The sequence below is a fragment of the Schistocerca gregaria genome, unplaced genomic scaffold, assembly GCF_023897955.1.
Source record: "Schistocerca gregaria isolate iqSchGreg1 unplaced genomic scaffold, iqSchGreg1.2 ptg000867l, whole genome shotgun sequence".
NCBI classification, from domain to species: domain Eukaryota; kingdom Metazoa; phylum Arthropoda; class Insecta; order Orthoptera; family Acrididae; genus Schistocerca; species Schistocerca gregaria.
Genome location: NW_026062229.1, coordinates 174,957 through 197,860, shown reverse-complemented (window position 1 = coordinate 197,860; position 22,904 = coordinate 174,957). Strand labels below are relative to the sequence as shown.

The window sequence follows — 22,904 nt, the reverse complement described above, 5'->3', positions numbered from 1 at the left end:
GTCCTCAAAAGTTTTTTGTAAAATCTCTAGGTGCTTCAAAAAACGGGGAGATGCCAAATTTTCTCGCGACAGAGCCATCGCGCGTCGATGCGGTGCGCCGGACGACACGAAGTGAGATATGGATCTCGGTGCGGTCAGAGAAAGGGAACGTTCAAGGTGAATCGTCTACGTGATTGTTACTGAACCGCTACTGTCTGAGAGAGGGACCACAAAAAAAGCACCAGCCGGGCTACAACGCAGAGCGAGGTACAGTACAGGCATTTGGTACAGTTTCATTATTGCTGGGACTGGAGTAGATGATGCGCCCGTAGAAGGAAAGACCTTTTTTTTTTTTTTAAAGCGTCCGGAAATTGGCGCAAAATAAAATGTTGAATTTCGCAAGATAGATGATGTCTTTGCAGAGAAGCTGACGTGGAAGGGTCTGGGTTCTGGGGTGCGCGCAAAACCACCATGTGTGCCAAATGCTCGAGAGGCGGCGTTGGCACACGAATGCTTTGTTGAACAAGGATGCGCGCATGCATCACATTACGGATGGACGAGGCGATATTTAAAAGACGTTGAGGAGGGCGAACGAAGCATAAAACAGAAACAGCGGGTAGGCGACCAGCGATCGTTGCTGGACCAGTGAGGCGCCTATGACGCAAAGCAGGCTAGCCGAGAGAGCTGACCACAGGATAAAAAAAGGTGCAATCATTTGGAGGACACTTGTAAATGTGAAAAATGTCAGTCGGCGCTACAAAATTTCAGAGACAGCATTGCAGACAAAGGGAGACGCACAATCTGGGTACAGTAGTTGAAAGAATGGATAATATGTCTATGGGGAGTAGGCAATAACCCAAAACAGAAACAGTTGACAGAAAATTCAACCCAGTATCGCTTATCAAGTTCAGAAAAACATAGATTAGGATTGATCCAGTGATCCCTACACCGTAGATATAGCCAAAGTGAACCCTTCCAAACTGCCTTCGTCAAGAGCGTAAAGAGGAGGAGATTAATACTTTTGTGTATGAATTTCGCGTATATGAATGCGTCCTGAGAATTGTCTTGCTTGCATATGCGTACCAATAGCTGGACAAGTCCCAAAATAAGCCCGAAGATGATAGGTCCAGAAAAGTCCTCGTCAATGAGCAAATTGTTGCCAGAGTTCAGAAAAGGGAAAAGCACTATAAACGTTTTTCGAAAAATGTGCTTGAAGTTTATTCCCAGTTCTTCGATAAGTGGGGGCTCGTCTTCGAACTCAGACTGGTAGTCGCCGGTATAGGGCTGAAATGGACTAGCGGGATCGATTCCGGCCAAGTTAGGGTTGTACTGATACTCAGGGTAGATGTTGTGCTGAATATCATATTGGGGCTGGTAGAAATCAGTGGCGTATGGAATATCACTTGGATAAGTGGGTACGGGAGGTGGCTGAAAATAGGACATAAAGAGAAAATGGGAAGTGACATGACAGAAAAACAATGTTCGTCCTTTTTTAGAATTTGAAGGGGAAAAAAAATTAATGTCTGCATTGTGAAAAAGTGGATTGTGGAAAAATGGACGTTTATCTGAATAACATGGATGAGGAAAGCGAAAGAGTTTTGCTGGGAAACAAATCTGAGAGCAGAGATTCGGTGGAAACAATGTAACCCAAATATTAAATACCGAAAGAGTAAAATGTAAAATAAGAACAGAAAAATTGTATAAACAGTTGTTTTTGCTCGAACTAGTTAGAAGCAAAATTTTTATCGACACATCTCTCTTGTATTGATACAAACTATTCAATTATGAGTCAATACATATGCATGAGTCACCATTAGAATACCGTATGAACGTGCGTTCATCTGCGTCCATGGGGGCCTGGTCTCATATGTCCTCCTCCGATCAATGGAATGGTCTCGCTACATGTATATATATATACATATATATTGTCGAGAAATTTTGCTAAATGTAAAAGGTGTTCTGCGGTGCTGCTTTGGTTCTACTCGCTCGTGGTGCACTGAGCTGCGCTTGCTAAAAAACATAAAGTGTAATTCCGCAAAAAAAAACCACCCTTTTTGTAACCGCTCAGCGATTTCAAACGTGTTCCTTTTTGCGCGGGCTTCTTTAGAACCTTAGATACATGCATACATCTTCTTTCATATGAGCATAGAGTAAATGCAGACGTAGTTCTCTCAACAAGCGGCGCGAACCGACGATGCCTATTTCAATGACAGTTTTTCAAAAGCTCAAATTCCACGAAGTTTAAACGCTCGACCTTTTTCTCTTGCAGCCTTACGGGTCAAAAAAACAACATGATAAAGCGCTTTTTTCTATAACGGCTCACAACCTCTTCATCTCCAAAAATCACATACACAATATCTCTGTCATCAAATTATTTTCAATCACGAAATGCTGACAAAAATTTAGTACTATCTTGCTGCACCCAGACCCCCTTTAGCTCAGATGCACACCATTCTTCATAGCGGCTGCGACGATCTCGTGATGCCATGCTCTTTCTGTCGGACTTAGATGAATGATCCAGTTTTCCAATTCTTTCGAATTTGGTTCCACTTCGCGAAAAATCTCGAACGATTTCTTCACGGCTCCTAAACGATACAAACACAGACCGCGGTAACAGTTCGACTGAGTCAGGTAACTTGGCTTTGAAACGCGGTCGAAGCATTTTAGCGCCTCTTGAAACCGATCCTCGAGGAAATAAGAGCGCCCCAATTGAATCCAAAATCTCGCTTTAGAAGGATTTAGAGTAAGACCATAAACGCAATATTCAATTGACTGTTCGTATCTGCCAAGACGGATCAACGCGACCGAAACCAGATACAGCAAAAATAGTTTCTGACGATTGTTAAGAGCAACTGCAGACGAATGCCGGTAGAAGGAGTGCTTTTTGACGTGGTTACTGTCTTTCGGAAAAGAAAATGAAACGTCAAATTCCGAAAGAATTTTAGAATTTATTTCGGCCTCGAAATAGGGCTCGCAAAAGATAAGCAATTCTTTGTTTTTGTGCATCTTCAAAAGCAAATCCGCGTGGTTCAAGACGGCATCTTCAAATCTCTCAAGATGGCCTTTATCAACGAGATCCAGTAATTTGAGACTGTATTCAAGTGCCTTGTCATAGGCTTTAATGAATTTGTAAGCTTCAATGATGTCGTGATAAACTTGCTCGCTTTGACTGTCGTAGCTAAGTGCCTTCAGGTAACAGGATATGGCTTCGTCCACCGGTTTCTTCAGCAAAATCCAGAGATTTCCCCGGCATGCCCAAGCCGGGCCAGGATAGGAAGGATTAGCCTGGATAGCCCTATTAGAGGCATTGATCGCCTCCAAAGGTCGGTTTCCATACGCCAGCAGCTTGACTCGGACAATCCAAATCTGACTCAGTATGTGTTTCTGCTGTAAACTAGCAGTAGCAGCTTCGGGTTCGTCGTGCCCGTAAAACATTCTGCTCCATGGCAGTGCAGAAGGGGGGAAGTAATGATGATTCACGTACTGCAAACGGTCATTGTCCGACTTGTAGTGACTTTCCAAACAAACCTCTGTCGCCTCTAGTCCCGAATCGATGTACTCCTTAATCCCCAAGTGATCTTTGGAAGAAAAGCGTGTGTCCGTGATACAGTTCAAATAGTTGATCGCCAGGTGAAGAGAAATATCTATCAAGGCCTTGGGGAATTGATTCAACGCTTTTGTGTAATATTTGACAGCCTCAGTGTACCGAAACAACTGGCGAAGTGATGTAGCGCACCCGTGAAGCGATTCTACATCCTTTGAATCGAATTTGAGCACGTATTCAAACTCTTCTAATGCGTCTTGATATCGGTGCATCTCGAACAGAGCCTGAGCTCGAGTTCTGTGCGCCAATATGTGATTCGGATTCAGCTTCAACGCCACTCGACACAATTTTATTGTGTCATTTAACGCTTTTGTGTTCCATTTTCGTAGCTCTAACGTCGTGTATGCCCTTCTTTCCCATGCGCTCGCCAAGCCAGGGTTCAGGTCCAAGATTACTCGATCGTAGCAAATGGCCGCCTCCCTGAATCTTCTGTGAATCATGCAAGAGCTCCCGCGTCCCATCCATGCCTCAACCGAATTAGGGGCCAAAAGTTCAGTCAAACACTTGAACAAAATCCTCGATCTTTCGTGTTGGCCTGTTTTTTCGTATATGCTCGCCAAATCGAACCATGCAGATACACTAGTCCAATTGGTAGCCAGCGCAATCACGTAGGCGGCCGATGCCGCATCCAACTGCCCGGTAGACTCAAACACTTTTCCCCTCGCTTTCCAAATATTGTACAGCGGTGGCTCTCCCCCATTAAACATCTCCTCTGATTGACGCATTGCCAACGCTTGAGACGCTCGCACTTGGGCCTGCACTTGCATCAGCTCAACTGTGTCTTGCATGTACATACATATAGCCCTCATGAACTCAATGCTGGGATTGCTCTTGGACTTCGCTCCAACTTCCATCTTCAAGGCAACTTCCTGGTTTGTCGCCGGTTCATTAGCTTCGAATCTCTGAGATGATTGCCTGTTGTCCGCGACTTCGTCCTCTCCCTCTGAAATCGTATCACTTTCCAGATCATTTTCAAGGGCGCTAATTTCCAACCCGCCATCCAACTCATAGGCAGATACGGGCGACAAACGAACCTCTCTCACTGGCACATACTCCCTCTGATTGCAGGCCGCCTCTGCCTGTCCGAGCAAAGACAGCGGGTATCGAGTGCCCAATTTCAATAAATAATACATCCATGTGATAACGCACGCTGTGTGGACGTATTGCTCTAAATTGGCGCTAAGCGCCTGCTTATTCCAATATGAGGACATCATGTTCTTGACTGTTAAGAGACGAGATTCGTCAGGGTCTGTGCAAAACAAAACTGCTCGGTGAAAGATTGCCAGAGCGTTGACATAGGTTGTGACAACAGCTTCACCTTGCGGAACATCGTATCGAATTGATTCTAAGAAATACTTATCTGCCAAATCGAACTGGTTTCTACACATTGCAATTAATCCCAAGTTCATGTTTACCTCAGACTTGGCCAAGCATATTTGTAGCAAAACCTCTGAAGGTGCAGACCTTGGAATTTCAATTGTGCTCAGAGATAGGTACTCTTTATGCGCCGCCTCCAAATTACCTTGGTCGAACAAATAGGCTGCTCTTCTTCGAGAAACGCTACTAGCCTGCCCCATGAGAAAACTCTCCCCAGCAAGCGTTGCTCTGGGGCCCTGTAAAATATTCAAAAAAAAAACAGCTACATAATAAATTATAATAGCAATTCAACTTTTTTTGTGTTATATTCTGTCTTCGTACAGCCCTTACTGCGAAGCATCGATGTGCGATTGTCATCAATGTGACCAACGATAAGATGTATCTGTAAGAAAGTGTCAGCTGGCGTCCCTGTCCTGTCCTCGAAGACAGGAATGAAACCAAAATTGAACTAGCCCATCAGCTAAAGCGACTCTCTAATTTTGTGTAACTTTTTTATTCTCTCGCTCTTTTGCTTTCTGTCGCAACTACTCTGCTTATTTTCCGTCATGCCAAAGAAGAGACATGAGAAGCTATCCGGGTATCCTGAAGCCGGGCGGATTTTAGAATCGAAGAGCCAGGCCGACTCAGTCTGGTCAAATGAAGAAGGCGAGATCTACGACAACCCCGAGTCGACCATCACTAACGAAGAATCACTCGCATCCGAACTGAAGAATGTGAAGATTGATGAATCCAAAGCGCTGAGCGCTCGGGCTATTCAGAAATTAAAAAAGAAGAAGCAAAAGGGCTTGCTAACCGAAGAAGAGCTCAACCAATACAGTGATGTGTTGGGCGTAAAACAAAGGTACACCATGTTTTCGAAGTGGCCTCTCATACAGAGAGCTAGAGGGGAAGCCAACGCCTCACATTCCTGTCAACGCGCCTTTTTTCCCTTCTATGTTCTCTGGATGTTGACTTATTCAAACGTGAAAAGCCTCTTTTTTTAAGAGGTTGAGTGGTGCGCTTTTTTCCTCAAAAGCAATGCCTTCCGTTCTCTGACGTCAGTGTGTTCCGTCGCTTCATTGTGTAAAAAAAATTTTAGCATTTCGGGGAAAGTCACGAAGGAATCCGAGATGCTCTCTCAGAAAAACAACCAATTCAGTCTGAACGACATTCAAGTTACAAGCGGCCTAGTTGGATTCCAGCAGAAAGTAGCAACGACCAGCATGAGCAAAGACATTATTTTCAATAATGTGACCATTTCCTACCAAAGCAAAATATTGTTAAACGAAATCGATCTCAAACTGTTTTACGGACGTAAGTACGGTCTAGTCGGTCCCAATGGAACGGGCAAGACAACCTTGCTGCGTCACATATCCACCAGGCAATTGCCATCCAGGACAACATTCGCATTCTTCATGTAGAGCAGGAGGCAGAGGCCTCTGAAAAATCCGCTCTCTTGTCTGTTCTGGAAGCGGACACCCAACGAACGGCGCTCTTGGAGCGAGAGAAGGAGCTCAAAAAGCTCAGCCAACTGGATACGGAAGAGGGTATTATGGCTGAGGAATCTCTCATCGAAGTTTATGATCAACTTCGGCAGATAGGTGCATATTCAGCCGAAGCACGGGTGTCGTCTATTTTGAGCGGTCTGCAATTCACAGAATCGATGAAAAAAAAAGCCGACGAAGGAGTTTTCTGGAGGTTGGCGCATGCGCATCGCGCTAGCTCGAGCTCTATTCCTAAATCCAGACCTGCTGATTCTGGATGAACCCTCGAATCATTTGGATCTCAACGCGGTCATTTGGCTCGAGGCGTACTTGAGGCGGTGGAAGAAGACCTTGCTGGTCGTTTCGCACGACCGCGACTTTATGAACTACTTTGTCACGGACATCATACACCTGGACAAGCAGAAGCTAACTACTATCGCGGAGACTACGATATGTTCGAGAAGACGCTTGCCACATCTAACCGAACGGACGAAAAATCGAGAATGAAACAAGAGAAAAAGTTGGATCAAATTCAAAAAGCACAAACGACGAAAGCAAAAGATACGAAAAAGAAGATACAGGCACAAGGTATTCTAGAAAAGCAGAAGAAAAGTAAAATCAAGTTCAGGTTCAATAATCCTGGAAAGATAAATCCGCCTGTAATCAAAATTAGTGAGGTGAGTTTTGCTTTCGACAAAAACGCTCCAGAAGAAGAATATATCTTCAAGGATGTAGATCAATACATAGACTTAGACAGCAAAATAGCGATTGTCGGGCCGAACGGTGCCGGGAAATCTACGCTCGTAAACCTAATTACAGGCGACCTCGAGCCCACCAAAGGAGAAATCATGAGAAACCGAAAATTGAATATAATGAAATTCGCGCAGCATTTTATGGACGAGCTGAAGCTGAGTGAAAATGCCATTGCATACATTACAAAGAACCATCCTGGCATTACTCAGCAAGAAGCACGAACGGCGCTTGGGTTTTTTGGACTGTCCGGAAAGACGCATACCAACCCGATATCGCTGTTGTCTGGAGGACAGAAAAGTCGTGTCATGTTTGCCAACATCTCGCTATCAAACGCGGACATCATGTTCCTTGATGAGCCGACCAATCACTTAGATATTCAAAGTGTGAACGCATTAATAGAGGGGTTGAAGGCCTTCACCGGGGGCATCGTCATTATATCGCACGACCAACGTCTCATCACGAATGTATGCAACGAGCTATGGATCGTAGAAGGAGACCAAAAAGTAAAAAGATATGAAGGAACTTTCGAAGAATATAGACAAGAGTTAATCGACGCTATGGACGACAGCATTTTCGAGGCATTGGGAGAGAACGAGACCACGGCAGATCCATCAAGCTCGCGTAAATAAAGGGGGCTGATGATGTATATCACCATACAAACATTTATGTATGCTCGCATATGGGTATACCGCAAGTAGAAAAAAAAAGGGGAAAAGCTGGTACCAAGTCTGCCTGAAGTGGACAGGGATGCACGTCGTGCATAATTTTTCCGTCTCATGGAACAACATGTTTGGCACCAGCTCGTGAGATCTCCCCCTCTTCTCGGTATCTGTGAAATCTACGCCCGCAAAAAATTTTTTTGTTGCATTTTTGTTCAGTTGTTCTAGACTTCATGGCGATGGGCTCTGTCTCCGTTCAGACGGACGAGGAAGACCCGTGCACCATCCCAAAAGAGCTCAGGGATGTTCCCCCGTTGACCTTAAACGTAAGCCCTCGAGATACGAAGCTGTGGCCGAAAAGACTCGAGCAAGAATACGTGGCCCTGATCAGTGTATGTGTACGATGCATATGACCTTACTTGCTTTTGTAAGGCATCGTTATCCAAGCCGCCTGGTATTTAAGATAATGAAGATTTGACACGGAGGTCTTTGCGGGGGTCTCCTGCTCTGTGTACGACGAATATATTTACGAAGCTGCGATATTTAAGTTTGTCAAAATGAGTAAAGCGAAAAACGCAGACTGGTTTCAAATTGACTCAAACGAAGATGGGACGCAATGGTTCGGCATTTGCTGGTACATTCATAACCACGTCAAGTATGAGTTTGACTTCAGCTTTTCTGTGCCGGCCACGTACCCGTCCACTGCTCCAGAAATTGCATTACCGCAGTTGGAAGGCAAAACAATCAAGATGTACCGAGGGGGAAAAATTTGTTTAACCGAGCACTTTTACCCACTTTGGTCCAGACACGTCCCCAGCTTTGGCATTGTACACGTCCTCGCACTAGGTGTATGTATAGGGGCAATATGAGGGCAAAACTGCCGTACACGGCTTTATGCATTGACCGCAGATTGACGTTTGTGTACATTTCTGAAGCTCGCGCCCTGGCTCGCTGCAGAAATTCCTCACTTGGTGCGGTGCGGAAGACTGAGCCAGGTTTGAGCCGCTTCGACGTCCCGTGAGGCTCGATAGAGCCGCACCACGACAAACGCCGGTGAAGTTTAGAGAACGGTCTCACGTCCCTCTGGTCGACTCCTTAGGTTCCAACTACTGGAAAAAAGGGAGAATGTGTGTCGCGTCTGAGGGGTCTGGCTACCGGCCGCTCGAATCGTGCGGGCCCTCCTGAGCGAGAGGCGGCGTGCAATAATTGTCGATCGAAGAGAGGGAGAAGAGTTTGGTCGAGAGAGCGAAGAAGGGCTCTTGCGAGCGGGAGAGAACGGTTTGTCAGCCCCCCCCCTACCCGTGTACACACGACGGGCGTACCGTCGATAGAACATCTGCTGCCTGTGATCGCGCGTCGTGGCGACAGAGCTGCAAAACCGGATACCTGTCAAGGAGTACATTTTAGGGCAGTGGAGCTTACCCAGTTCCCCGTGAACGAACTCGAGGCGAATAGGGACCCATTCAGATTAAACACGTGGGCGCAGAGCTTGTACTGACAAACCGGCCGCTATCCTATATAAAGACATGCTCGAGAGACCACCCTCGGCTCGTACACAAAATAGGGTGAATGTGTCTTTTTTTTTGCCACCTCTGGAGTAACGTGAGTTGTTTTTCCTAAATAGGCATTATTATTCACAGCGTGGGTTTTGTGAAGAGGCATTCTTAGAAGTTGAGGTAATTGTTTGTTTGTTAAAGACTGGCGGTTGTGGGTAAAAGAAGGGCCATTTCATTTTTCCCCTTGGTACGTGTGTTTAGGCGGGCGCCTCTGTGTTGCCCAAGATCGCGTTGCTTTGATGTGCACGGTGCGAGACAAGCGCGTCTGACAGGGATCAGCTCCAGCTGCGCGCCTCCGTGACGGCAGAAATTGTGTCATCCGTACAAGATGCGTACATGGTGAAAGTCGTGCCGAACGCTCGTGGAGAGTTCACGACTTCTCGGATTCCCTCGTGAGAATTTTTGCTCTGCACAGAGTCCGTAGGCGGTTCCTCTCTAACGTTGTTTGAAAGAGTGTATAGCTATGATTGAGTCCCAGTCTGGCCGAGACCTGGAATCTTCCAAACGTTCTGAAGTCACAGAACCGGCTGATATCGAGAAGTTCAACGACATCACACTTATCAACGCTAAGAGGGCGAGACCACAGCTGGAGAGAGAGATTGTCAAATGGACCAACGAAAAGTTCATACCTATCTGTCGGATGAAAACCGTACAGATCGCCTATACGAGATGCGGTCGCTTTGCAATTGTCATTAGTGTACCGTCGGTTGTGAATTTTGGCTTTGGAGTTCGCCTGATGACGCTCGATTTGTATGGCCGACTGTGTATATACTTTATTGGTGCTTACCGAACCCTCGAATCGGCTACGCGGGAATCGGAGAAGCGAATTAGACAGATCGAGTATGTCATGGATGAGCTGAACTCGTCGCTGAAGCACGGGGACGTGGTATTGGTGGACCATTTGGGGTACTCGCACGTGGCCATTTACGACGCCGAGAAGAGAGTGTTTTACGAGCTGTTCGGCGACGTCGAGTCCGGAATCAACGCCTTGCATTACGAGCTCAACAAGTTCCTCTTGGGCGTTACCAAGTCGTTGCTGTGGTTTCATCTGGGCGTGCTCAGAACGGTCAACTGCGTCTTCAAGAGTGTCTTGGGCTTGGATTTCCCCAGGACGTACCTTATCGAGCGCTGTCGCAGAAACAACGAAAAGCTCCCGTCGTTTGAGGAACTGAACAAAATGCACCCGCCTCAGCGCAAGCGGTTATGGGTAGAGAACCCGATCTCCGACAGAAGAGAGATTTTGGCGGACCGACCCCCCCTCTCTGCGAGGGAAGATGAACACCCGGGGGGCGAAGGTACCCCCAAAGGGGGGGTCGGGCGGCTCCCCGAGATAAAGCGTCGACTGAAGTCTTTGGATTCGGACAAAGAGAGTTCCGATGTGACAGATCAACAGGACTTGAGGGATTCCAGTCTATCAAGTGACGGAGAAGGAACCGCGTCTCAGAGTCAAGAGCCGTTCGTCCGCATGCGATTTGGTCGCTCGTCCAACAGCATAGCGGAAATTACGGAGACGCCTTTGGACATATTTGTGTCGAGAGATCCACTTTTGAAGATTCGACGAAAGTTCTATGCAAATTCTCTGCCTCCTTATGAAACCGTTTTTCGCGCACGATCGATGCTTGGAACACCCGGCTGGAATCCGGTGACGAAGAACTGCGAGCACTTTGTGACGTGGGCGAAGACTGGGAAGACGGAATCGTCCCAGGTGCACCAGTTTAGCAGCGGCACGGCTATCGCCGGCGTGACGACGCTACAGTCAATCGTGATTATTTGTTTTTTCAGCTTCACGTTTTTGTATATTTTAAAAAAATTTTTTGTGACGACCTGGATCGAAATGATCGAGTGGGCCCTTTTTTGCACGCTGAAGGTGACCGTAGTGCTGACCACAGTGATCTTCTTACTTGGAATTTGGATATACCAGCTGGATGGAAGCAGCGCGAACTACGATACCCTTTTTCGACGAAACGCGTGAGAAAAAAAAAAAAAAAGCAAGCGTACGTTTTTTCAGTTTTATCTACGCAGATGCGCCGAGCACAGTCTCGCAGAGAACGGCCTCGAGACGACGGCGTGTGCCGAGCGCGGCGACGCGCGGCAATGAACGCGAGCGCAGAGACGGTCCGCGCGCGGATGAGAGAAGGCGCGCGGACCACAAGACTTCATACGTGTTGTACCGCCATATTATATAAGACAATATACACACAATATCATGTGAGTGCGTGAGGCGTTTGGCTCGGAGCTCTTTTTTTTTTTTGTACAGAACGAGGACGAGAGCGCCCGCGGGGGGTTCGTCCGAGGGGGCGAGGAGCGTGTCACTGCTTATGGTGGTCACGACAGCACTTTCTGCAGCACTCGAGGCGGCTGGGGCTGTCTTGGATGGACACGATGGCGGGTTCTCCGTCGTAGACTTGTTGGAGGATGCGATAGAGAGACTTGGGGATGGGTATGGTTAGTTGGAGAAGCATGGAGGAGCTCAGGTGGCAGTTCAGTTTCCCGTGAGGACAAGTGATGCCTAGGTTTTGAATGGGTCCGGGGTGGGCCATGTACTTCCACTTTTCCAGCCAGATGAGGGGTAGAAAGGTGGTTTGCTCCAGCAGGCTGGACTTGATGCGACAGAAGTCGTCGCGCAGGCTTCCTTGCATGGCTTGAGGGTATTTTTCCTGAGAGAACAGGGCGAGTTGGTTTATGTGGTGTTTCATGGCCTCTATGATGGCCTTTTTGAACGAGAAGTGCTTTGGGCCGGACTGCTGTTGGTAGAAGAGGATGTAGGCGTCGACGGAGCTGACTTTTTGGACCGAGACGGGTTGAACGAGGTCATCGTCGAATTGAAACCACTTTTCGGCCTCGGAGTTGTAGGCGTAGGCTATGTAGTGTCCGCTCGACAGGGTGCCCTCGTGACAGATGACGCCGACAAGGTCGTACTTCGGGATTGGCAGGGGCCCGGATCGAGGGGATTGGCAGCCTCCTTTCATGCTGGAGGTGCAAAACGGGGTGATGTCGAAGTTTTTAAGAGGGAACGGCACGTAATCGTTCATTTTGAGTCCGACGCAAGAGTTGTAGCAGAACCGTTTCAGATGCAAACAGAGTACTGGGGGGGGTATGTATATGGAGAGAGCTTTTTGGGCGTCATAGAGGCCGTCGCAACGCTCGCATTGGTACTTTTCTTCGCCCGTCAGGTTTTCGGAGATGCAGAACTCGTGCATGCAATCCTCGAGACTGACGGTTTGGCTGTGGTGGTCGAATCCCACAAACGAGAGGATTACGGACGCGCAGTGCTTGATGATGGTGAGGGGCACGCCGAGGATTTTCGACACGATTTTGCGGTTCAGCGGCGCGTGGTGGACGTCTTGGCTGTAGCAGTCCACGCCGGCGGCGCATACGGAGGACTCCAGCTTACACCGGCTAGTTTGGCTGTGCTTGGAAAAGTTGAGCTTGGAAAAGTCGGTCTTCTTCTGAACAGCGCCCGAGCCGTTCTCCTTGGTGACGATCGAGATTCCGAGATCGTAGAACGGGTCGAACTTTTCGAAGATGTGCTGACAGCGGGAGCACTTGACCTGTGAGAGCAGGACGCCCTCGAACAGCGAGGAAATCGGGCTGTCAAACTTGATCGAATCGTCGACGAGCGGAATCGTCCTCTGACTCTTGTACGACTGGTGGCGGTGGTACTCCTCGTCCTGCGCGAAGAGGAGCTTGCGGATTGAATGCCTTTCGGTCGCCTCGGACTTCGGGCCGGAGCGGGCCGCTTGATCACGGCTCGGCGACTGGTCGCTGTCCAGCGCCGAAAAATCATTTTTTTTTTCTTGTCTAGACTTGTTGTTATCGCTGTCGCCGTTGTTTGTCGTGGTGACGCGAGCGCAGTAGGGAATCTTGAGCGGGTCGTGCAGCGCCTTGAGCAGGTAATACATCAGCTCCTGTGATTCGTGTTGGTTGTGGCCTTGGAACATGGGGTTGATTTTGCAAATGTCGGCCAAGATGTCTTCTGGAGAGGCCACTCTGGAGCCATTTTCCCACATTGCCCTCATCAGTTCCGTGTAGTGCTTCGCCAGGGGAATCAAAATGCTGCTGTCTATCGACCTCTCTTCGCCCTTGCTGGACGACAGCGAGGGATTCGTCTCGAGCGCCAATAAGTATATCTGGGACGTCACGAGAAAGAAATAGCGCAGCGGCGGAATGTTGCTTAGACACTGAAGGACGGCGTTCAAAAAGCACGTGTTACCTAAATTCATAAGGCCACAAATCCCGCCAACGAACTGAGTGGGCGTTTTCATTATCGCCGAACGGTTTGGCTTTTCGCCGCGGCCACTCGAATCAGAAGCACTCTCTCTTCTGCCTCGGCACTCCGACTGCATCTGTCGCTGTTCCTCGAGCGACTGACGACTGGGTGGCCACTCCAGGCACTCCCTGTATCGAGCGTAAGGAAACTCGAGCTCGCCGCCCGACAGGTCCTCCAAAAGCGTTCTTTTTCTGCTTTTCTCGTACGTTGATGAGTTCTCGCCGGCAGCCGACGTCTCTAGAACAGCGTCGCACAACGGAGGCGACGAGTCCACCGTCTGCACGTACCGAGGTGCCATGCTCAAAACACAACACGCAGACATTCGAGCGGAAGGCACTTCGTGGTTCAGCGATGCCATGGTCTCCAACCTCGAGCCGTAACACTGGGTCTTGTAACAGGTAATAACGGCCGGCGCTGAAATACAGTGAGCTCTGGTCTCGCGGTCTCCCCCTCCAAAGTTTTCTCATATACACAGAAGATAAAATGTACGCATTTATCGCTCTATTTATGCGAATTTTTACATAACCCCGACGGCACACCACTCTCTGTTTCTCGTTTGATTGAGCAGTTGCTTCCTCAGCGCCTCGTTTTTCACGACTCACGGGCCGCCGTGACGAGGGCCCGCGCGCACTCGTCGGGGCCCCGCACGCTCTTTCGCGCCCTCCAGAAAACGTCGTTCTGAGCGCGAGGCGCGGAACCCCGCCCTCCGCCAAACGGAAACAAAACGAACCGAGAGAGCAAGGAGGAGAGAGGCGTCGCGCCCTCTTCCCACACACACACACAAGAGGGGGTGACAAAAACTTTCTATGCGCTGCGTCTCCCCGCCCCGTCCCTTCGACGCGCCGCGCGCTCCCGGCGGTTGCCCGCCATGGACTCGACTCGCGAGACCGCCCGACACCCTAAGAAACCTCCTTCTCCCGCCGCTCTTTGAATCGAGAGAGGACTACACAAAACCGCAAATGACAAAAAACTTATCCGTTGACGAAGTGTCTACAATTTTGAAAAAACCGTCATTATCTGTTATGCCAAAATATGGTAAACGTATGCCCAGACGTTGCGAATAAGCTCGCCCGTTCCCCGCCAATGCGGTAACGACAACTGATTTTTGTACAGGACAAACTGATCCTCTATAGCTATTGGAGAAGCTCCGCCGCGTGGAGGTTGCGCATCGCGCTCTATTGGAAGTCGCTAGATTTCGAGTACAGACGTACGAGAGTCTCTTCCCCCTTCAGACGAAACTTGCGAAAAATCAATGTCACGTAACAACTTTTTTGCAGCCGTGAAGCTGGCGGAAAACGGCCAGCAGAGAGGCGCGGAGTTCGCCAAGGTGAACCCCATGATGCAGGTCCCCACGCTGGTCGTGAACGACCGCATTCTTGCCGAGTCTCTCCCGATCATCGAGTACCTGGAGGAGGCTTACCCGCACAACCCGCTCCTTCCCAAGTGTTTGTTCCTGCGCGCTAAGGTTCGCGAAATCGCCAACATCGTGGCCGCCGACATCCATCCAATACAAAACCTAGATGTGGTGGTGAAGCTGAAGAACGACTACGGAACAGACCGCAACACGTGGGCCAAGTATTGGATCGAGCGCAGGTTCGGCGCCCTCGAGAAAATTCTGTCCAACGGCGTGTCTGGAAGGTATGCCGTGGGCGACCAAATCACGTTAGCCGATGTCTTCCTGGTGCCTCAGGCGTTCGCGGGCGTTCAGTACGGCGTGGACCTGAGCAAATTCCCGACCATAGAACGTGTGGCGAGAGAGGCGTCTAAGGAGGAGGCGTTCGTCAAAGCGCATCCGACCAACCAGCCCGATGCGGACCCTGAAGAGGTAAGCAAGTGGAAAAATTAAAATTCCGCAAAAAAGCCTTCAACTCTGATGAGAAAAACGCGCCCAGAGATTTATCGTCCGCTTTTTTTTCCTACACTTTTTGGATGCTACGAAAATATGTAAACCACAAAAATCAGCGCGCTCGTGCGAGGGCGCATCAACGTGCACGCTCCCTATCTCAGGCCGGTAGGGGTCGTCGTATGGATGGTAACTTCCTCGGTGGCAAGGCTTTCGTCGGGTGTCTGGCGCGTTATGAGAAAGTGGTTCGAAAGTCTCCTCTCCTTCTTGGGCGGGACTTCGTCTTTGAGATAGGCTCGGGGAAGGATGGCGGCCGAGCTCATGTCGGGCGGGTTGAAGGTCTTGTCAAAATTGTTGTATTGCAAAGATATGTAGGATCTTGACCGACTGAGCGCCAGAGGCGAATTGGGGCAGCCGTGTTCTGTTTTCCCCTGCTTGTAGGTTCTGTCGCAAAGTTGGGCAGAAGAATTGCTACGACGACCGCGTTCTGGGAGGACTTCGGAAGACGAAGATGACGTTTCGCTATTTTTGAAATTCATGAGGACAGGGGGAATGGCACATAGTAGACCTTCTAGAGGGAGAAGGCGGTATGAACGTTGCGTAGCGGGAGAACAATATATCGCCCCACTCTTTTAAAACCACAAAAGCGATAAAGCAGGAGTATGAATAGACAAGAGAATTAATACGCAATACGGACTATAAATGGAAAACTGAGATAATATGGCTCTCGAGAAGACCTTGCAAGGTGTTCATGTCTCCGCCTTCCAGAAGTTCTCTAATCTCGCGGGTTTGTGGTCCGCTTTGTGTCACCAGAAGGAAAAAACTTTTTCGAATTCACAAAAATTGGATCCGCGTTGGCTATCAAAAGAGAGGGCGAAGGGGACGAGGCGAGTTGAGCGCGCGCGAGCCCCGCACGCGTCTACGCCACGCCTGCGCCAGAGGCGCACGCACCGCACTCTGCGCCCGCACGCGTCAGAGCTCTCCCAAGCTTCGGCCAGTTTTTCGAGAAACGCGAAAAATTGTGTTTCGACTAAGTACGATGCAGAAAATTAGGGAACTTCGCGGAAAGACAGAACACACCGTCCTGCCCCCTTCGGCCCCCTCCGGTCTCTAGACGAATGTGACCGAAGACTACGAACTCGTACACCTGCGACTTTGTATGCGCGCGTCATAGAACGCACATGCGATGTATGCAAAACTGTGCAATGCGTTTTTATAGTTGGACAGCAGGCGGTGCGAGCCCCGTTCGCTCTCGCTCCTTCTTGTCCGTACGATACAGAGAGTGTGGCCACCGAACCCTCGTACACCAGACGCCATCCCATGGGCATCGGCACGGCGCGCGCGGCGTCAAAGCACGCGTGATATACGGAGCACCAAAATAGCCGAAACGCCGAAACGTCCACGTAAATTCAATTGACTTGAGAGACAACAATCAACTTTTCTCGAATTTCCAGGCACAGTTCTAGTATGCCGTGGATGTTGACCAGGCACCTTTCCAATTTTTTGCTTGGTTGTGCGCATTGCGCGCTGTCCGCCACCACCTCTGGAAAATTTGCGTCCAAAGCTCTCGAACCCGAAACCCCCTCCTCGTACCTTTGTGTGGATACACGCGTGACACAAAAGGGTTAAGGAACTACCAACGCGCAGCACGCGCTCTTCGAGACCTCTTTACGTACGCCTGCCTTCTGTGTGAAGGGTCGAACGCCCTGGAGTGCTTTTGTGGTCGAAGTAGATAAACTGACACGACGTAGCTGGTGTTCAAGACGCTGAAGCAAACGTGCAAATTTTCTGGAATGGAAGAAAAAAAGGTCTTTGTGTGGAATTGCGTTAGCACGTCTGTTATGTTAGACAACCGTTTTCTTTTTTTTTTTTTTTGAGCGAACCTCATTCGTGCTGCCTATCGAAGAGTACTCCGTCTCCATTTCGGACAGAGCCTGTTTCAAGCAATGGACCACTTCATCTATACACTGAAACACATCAAACGTAAGTCAACGCAGCAGAGGTAGATCAGAAATGAGCGCGCGGGAAGCAGTGTGAAAACGACGCGTCTTACCTTCATAATCCGAGTTGCGGAGACTGGATCGGGCATGTCTATGTGACTCAGCGCCATGTGCAGGAATTCATGTACATTTTGAATTTGGTGTAGTTTCCACGGCTGAGTATTGGATGAACTTATCGCGTAAGAGATACCTTTATTAAATTTTGGAAACCTGACCATCAATTGCTGCAATGGCGATGCGATAGTCAGCTTTTTGAAAAGGCGTTTAACAAACCCATCGTTCAGCACCGTACTGATTCGGTTATATTCCATCCATCAATTTTCAAATATCCCTTCAAGTTGCTGGAATTAAGAAAAAAATTGGTAAAAAACGAACAAATAGCAAGCAGCGAAAAACTTATAACTTACTCTGAAACTTTAAGCCTAACTAATTCCTTGTTGCCTTCTCCACCTCCTTTATTCTGAGACGCTTTAAAGAAAATGTTCAATCTTCTGTCAGGATATGCTGTACTAAAAAAGCAGCATTTTACTTACATTGATCATGTTCTGCCGCCGAGCAGATTACAGGATTTATGAATCTTATACAAGACTTTGTGAACGCAAAAAATCAGCATTCGATCTAGAACTGTATTTTCAGTCCTTTCATACCTCAATTTTTTGCCTCAACTCGTCTAGGTAAGTAGGCATTTTATTTTTCAAAAGCCATTCCTGCTCCCTTTTCTACTTGGCAAAACTGTTTAGATGAGTGTTTTTTGAAAAGCTGTAAGAAAATGACAATTTCGCTCCATGGCGTCTGCTCGATGCTCAGCAATTTTACAGACCTGCGTGTCTCGCTCTAGGGCCACAGATACATGCCTGTACGGCTCCATTGTGAATCAGCTATTAAAAAAATACCTGAAATTATCTCTTTTTGTACACAATTTAAAAACAGCCCTTTAGTGCCCCGCTTGCTTTACGTGCGCGCAAGCGTGGTGCGCTGAGCCTCGTCCGGAGATTTAGCCACGCGTTTTATGCGCGGCCAGTGTGAAAGAACTCAAAAATACGCCCTCATGTATAGAGAGGGTCGGAGTTGTATAAAGGTAGTTTTGAGTGCATTTGAAAAGTTTGGTCCGGGTCGCAAAAGGCGACCCGGACGCAAGCGGCGTCTGACCGAGTCCGTAGCTCAGTAAAGCATGTTTTACCTCGAAGGCACCGCACGAAACTGCCCAACTCACGAGGCCGGCCATACAGTGAAAGAAAAAAAACCTATTGGCGTACAAGATTGTACCAAAAAATGATAAAATGCCTTATCGACGGACACGCACATATTTTCGAAGGCTGCCTGAGAACAAAAATTTTTCTGATTCAATGGGCCTCTTCAACCAAGCTCTTTTAGTTTGTCAGCGAGCAAGTGGTTGGGGACGTAGATTTTGACCTCGGAGGAACTGTGAGGCTGAGGCCTATTTTTCCTTCCTCTGACCTTTTTTTTGTCTCTAGTTGAGGTACGGCTTGAGAATGGGACCCAACTTGCTTTTCGTTAGGGACGGCACGGCATCAAGTGGCGTTACAAACGCGTGCTTCAGTGCGGTATGGGCCTCGGACGGTGGCTGAGAAGCTGAGACAGATGTAATGACATTTTTTATGATGTGGCCGACCGTTTTGCGGTTCTCAGTCAGAGTTGCTTCTACCATCGTAGCCGTCACATCTTTGTAGCCGGGATGCCAGCAGTCATAGTCGGTTACCATGCAAATACCGGCAAACGCCATTTCGGCTTCTCGAGCAAGCTTAGCTTCGCATCCGACCGTCATGCCAATAATGCTAGCACCGTAACACTTCCTATATATCTCCGACTCCGCCATCGTGGAGAAAGCGGGGCCTTCTATCATCAAATAGCTGCCAGACTCCTTCATTCTTGCATTTTGCAGGTTGAGACCCTTAATTGTTGAAGCTATCAGGGCGCGCAAATTCTTGCAAACGGGCTCGCCAAACGACACGTGTGCGACCAACCCCTCACCAAAAAACGTCGTCACGCGATGCTGCGTTCGGTCGATAAATTGGTCGGGAAGCACAATGTCTAAAGGAGCTATGTCTTCTTGCAGCGAACCAACTGCAGAAATCGAAATAAGGTATTTTACACCAAGCTTCTTGAGTGCATAGACGTTGGCGCGATACGGGACCTCACTGGGTAACAGGTGATGCTTGGGTCCGTGGCGAGCCAAAAAAGCAATCGGGACACCCTCAATAGTTCCCGCGAAAATTTTGTCGCTTGGCTGGCCAAAGGGCGTATCGACTGATATTCGCTGGACGTTCTCGATTTCGTCGAGCTTATAAATACCGCTACCCCCGATAATGCCAATAGAAGCTTGAAAAGAAGTCTCGTCGATTGCAGCCATTGAATCTAAATGATTCTAAATTAGCCAGATTTTTTTATAGATAATTTTTTTTTCATCTGAAGAAGAGTGGTAGAACTGACTGCTTTTAATTCACTTGCCTCGTTATCCCGAGGCTACTATAAAACAATCGTCGCGTCCATCTCGGGAGCAAAGAAAAATCTCGTTCAGACGCACTTAAAACTTTTGCGCCATAAAAAAAAAAACCTTCAGCCTATTTTATTCTTTTCTAAAAATGAGAGGCCAATACGGACTTCTGCTGACGCTCCCACTGCTTTTCATCCTCCTAGTAGCTGCCTCGGGTATTGAAGATGGGCTTCACGTGAAAAGGGTTGAACCGAATTTCTTGAGCACAAAAAGTACCTCTCGTACGCAAATGTTATATTCAAGCACTACTATTGAACTGGGGTGGCGAACGTCGGCCCATCTAAGGACAACTGAATTGATGCGGCATACGCGCATCTTTCTCAACCTCTGGGTGTCTGCACTTAGATGGTTCGGGCCCCTGGTGCATTCAAATCTTTTTTACCTCTGAGAGTAGAATTGACTTTATAGCGTTTGTGACAGATATCTTGTCTTTGGAAAACCCACAGGTCGATTCTTATATCGCCAAGTCAGGTGATTCAAAAACCTACAGTTACCAAGTTCCGGCCAATACCTCGCACGAGCTCCTCTTGGCCAGTGGACCCAGCGGAGTCACCTGCCGCATCGGCGCCAGAAGAAACCAAGCCGCCATCATTGAGTACAACAATCACATTGTTTTGTCTAAAGCGGAAACTCGGCGCTTGACAGTTCCCCCCGTTGACCACGAAAGAACTTACTTTGTGACATTTTACGCGCATAAAGAGAACACGAACTTTCACTGCAGATTTACTCTGCTTCCAGACCTCGAGGCCGACGCGGTTGCCAATGTAGAATCTGAATGCGTCAAGTCCGTTCTAGATATAAAGTTGGACGTACAGTACAATTTCAATTTAAAAACAGAATGCAATGACATATATCGCCTGATTATACCGAGCGACCTGCCCGTCTACATCAGTCTTCATGTTGAAATAAATACGTCAAAATATAGCATCATGTACATAAAACGCAACTCAATCCCAACCTTTTCCAACTACGACAACATCCTTTATGGCAAAGGTGGACAGCAATCGCTGCTTGGAATTGTCAACAAAAGTGATGTCTATTACTTCTCATTCTATTCCGAAACTGAACAAAATATAACGTGGAGAATCAACGCCACGTCCCAGAACACGTGTATCAGCAACTGCTCCGGGGAGTCTCACGGTACTTGTAACAGTGGGCAATGCAATTGTACTAGCGACTATGTTGGCGTTGCGTGCGAACAGATGAACCGCGAGCTGCTGATCGGCGAGTACGCTTTCGGAGAATTGGATCAGCAATCTTGGAATTACTACAGGTTTACTTCTGACGCCAAGTTGGCCATTATTCAGTTGAGACATCTCGATCGCCAAGACTGCGATCTCTTCGTTGCAAACGGCCGTAACCCAACTATCAACGACTTCTCCCTGCGTAACATCAGTTTCAGCCCTTCTTCGAGCATAACCATCGAACAGCCCATTGGACAAACCTGGCATATCGGCGTTCTGGGTATCAGCAGCTGCAAGTACAATTTGACCGTTGACACAAATAACTGTCCCCCTTTTTGTGTTTCTCCACGCGGCACTTGTAACCCTGAAACCTACATTTGTAAATGTTCGCCCGGCTACTACGGAGACACCTGCACAAAGCCTGCTGGGAACCTCACTTCAGAGAATGCACTTGACGCAATTTTGCCTGCGCACTCGGATGAGATCAGCTTCCTCTATAAGCCGTCAAATGTGGTATTCACCACCCTATTGAAAGAAAACGCCAGCCACCCGTCCCTCGATGTATCCATACATCTATACAACAACAATGGTACTCTCATAAATCAGTGGCAAGAGAGAGAAAATGACAAAGGTTACTCGATACACGTCATTAATGTTTTGAGCAAGCGTTCTGAACTTCCTTTCTTAATTGTAGTCAAACGAAATTCCTACGCCGCCGATACAGATATCCCCTTCAAAATTGTTGCTTGGAGCCCATCGTTGTAGAAAGACATCGGTAACGCAGGCGCAAATATTTATGTATGTCGACAAAATGTGTTGGTAGAATCAATAAATCATGTAGTCTCAACTTCGACATAAACTCACCCAGCCGAGCCCTTTTGTCGTCAGCCGATTCCGTGGCGGAGGCACGCCACCCCTCTCTTCTTTTTTTTTTTTTTTAGCGCTGAGACCAGTTCGACGGCACGCGTGCTCCCAACACTCTTTTAGCTGGGGGAATAGGTCGAAGAATCTGTTCTGACTTCCGAGGTTCCTTCAACTCTCGTCGTCAAAAACAGCGTTCTGTATCATCTGGCGCATACCACTCTTCAATCGAACCTCGCACCTCGACAGAATGGGCCCCCCTCGGCACCGACTACGCGCTGACCAAACAAACGCCGAGCAATCCAGAATCACCGCCATGTCTTGGAGCCAAGCTGCGCGCGCCATACCTCGAAACAGAATTTTCGTCTTTGGCAATCCGGCGCGGCTCGCTGCTCTGTGCCAGCGGTGTCCAACCAAAAAACGGCCCAAGCGCTTTTTTTTTTTCGAAATAGGCTGCACGAGCGAAGATAACCGGTAGCCTGCGCTTGAATTACCGAAAATTCAAGAACTGAAGTCCAAGCTCAGCGCAAATTGCTGCGTGAATTCACTTTGCGCTCCGACCGAGCCGGATGGCTGAGGTCGCCGGATATGAGGACTGGAGTCGCACCGGCCTTGGGGGAAGCGGCGTTGCGGGGCGAGGCACGCAGAATTGCTCAGACGTAGAAGCTTGCACTATTTTTGAGAGGGCGAAAATTTTTGCACGAAAAAGCGCAATAGGGAATTTTTTTACAGATAATAGGAAAAAGTGAACGTTTGCTTTATCTTCTTTAGGCGAAATGTGGTGCATGCTCGACCGCGCTTGTAGGGGCGTACACTCCTCGATCGCCCAAAGAAGAGCAC

General features: G+C 48.4%; 6 protein-coding genes across 8 annotated transcripts; 3 read left to right on the top strand and 3 right to left on the bottom strand.

Annotated features, from left to right (window-relative positions):
- Positions 1-343: 343 nt before the first annotated feature.
- LOC126323725 (protein YIPF5 homolog) lies at positions 344-4,437 on the bottom strand. The gene is made up of 4 exons (XM_049994717.1): positions 4,333-4,437; positions 1,063-1,407; positions 778-959; positions 344-704 (listed from the first exon to the last, which is right to left on the bottom strand). The coding sequence occupies exons 1-4, from the start codon at positions 4,435-4,437 to the stop codon at positions 548-550; spliced, it is 789 nt and encodes a 262-aa protein (XP_049850674.1). The 3' UTR covers positions 344-547.
- Positions 4,438-5,249: 812 nt separating this feature from the next.
- Positions 5,250-11,588, top strand: LOC126323757 (uncharacterized). Of its 3 annotated transcripts, XM_049994755.1 has the most exons (4): positions 8,053-8,227; positions 8,384-8,683; positions 8,771-9,578; positions 9,844-11,588. In XM_049994755.1, the coding sequence occupies exon 4, from the start codon at positions 9,855-9,857 to the stop codon at positions 11,361-11,363; it is 1,509 nt and encodes a 502-aa protein (XP_049850712.1). In that variant the 5' UTR covers positions 8,053-8,227; positions 8,384-8,683; positions 8,771-9,578; positions 9,844-9,854; the 3' UTR covers positions 11,364-11,588. The 3 variants fall into 3 exon arrangements, 2 of the variants coding, with proteins under 2 accessions (XP_049850713.1, XP_049850712.1); XR_007559658.1 differs by lacking the exon at positions 9,844-11,588 and adding an exon at positions 5,250-5,801 and having other exon boundaries at positions 6,039-8,683; positions 8,771-9,396; XM_049994756.1 differs by lacking the exon at positions 9,844-11,588 and adding an exon at positions 5,260-5,801 and having other exon boundaries at positions 6,039-9,392.
- Positions 11,589-11,602: 14 nt separating this feature from the next.
- On the bottom strand, positions 11,603-13,959 carry LOC126323724 (ubiquitin carboxyl-terminal hydrolase 33-like). Its single transcript, XM_049994716.1, has one exon. The coding sequence runs from the start codon at positions 13,957-13,959 to the stop codon at positions 11,701-11,703; it is 2,259 nt and encodes a 752-aa protein (XP_049850673.1). The 3' UTR covers positions 11,603-11,700.
- A 490-nt stretch (positions 13,960-14,449) lies between these two features.
- On the top strand, positions 14,450-18,403 carry LOC126323756 (probable maleylacetoacetate isomerase 2). The gene is made up of 3 exons (XM_049994754.1): positions 14,450-14,702; positions 14,775-14,868; positions 14,939-18,403. The coding sequence occupies exons 1-3, from the start codon at positions 14,694-14,696 to the stop codon at positions 15,505-15,507; spliced, it is 672 nt and encodes a 223-aa protein (XP_049850711.1). The 5' UTR covers positions 14,450-14,693; the 3' UTR covers positions 15,508-18,403.
- LOC126323755 (protein rogdi-like) lies at positions 16,914-18,387 on the bottom strand. The gene is made up of 9 exons (XM_049994753.1): positions 18,325-18,387; positions 18,152-18,223; positions 18,038-18,092; positions 17,912-17,972; positions 17,797-17,845; positions 17,558-17,728; positions 17,388-17,471; positions 17,181-17,314; positions 16,914-17,097 (listed from the first exon to the last, which is right to left on the bottom strand). The coding sequence occupies exons 1-9, from the start codon at positions 18,370-18,372 to the stop codon at positions 16,914-16,916; spliced, it is 858 nt and encodes a 285-aa protein (XP_049850710.1). The 5' UTR covers positions 18,373-18,387.
- A 1,686-nt stretch (positions 18,404-20,089) lies between the features above and the next one.
- On the top strand, positions 20,090-22,116 carry LOC126323772 (uncharacterized). Its single transcript, XM_049994772.1, has 2 exons — positions 20,090-20,240; positions 20,440-22,116. Exons 1-2 carry the CDS (start codon positions 20,108-20,110, stop codon positions 21,966-21,968), a joined length of 1,662 nt encoding a protein of 553 aa, XP_049850729.1. The 5' UTR covers positions 20,090-20,107; the 3' UTR covers positions 21,969-22,116.
- The last annotated feature ends 788 nt before the right edge of the window (positions 22,117-22,904 follow it).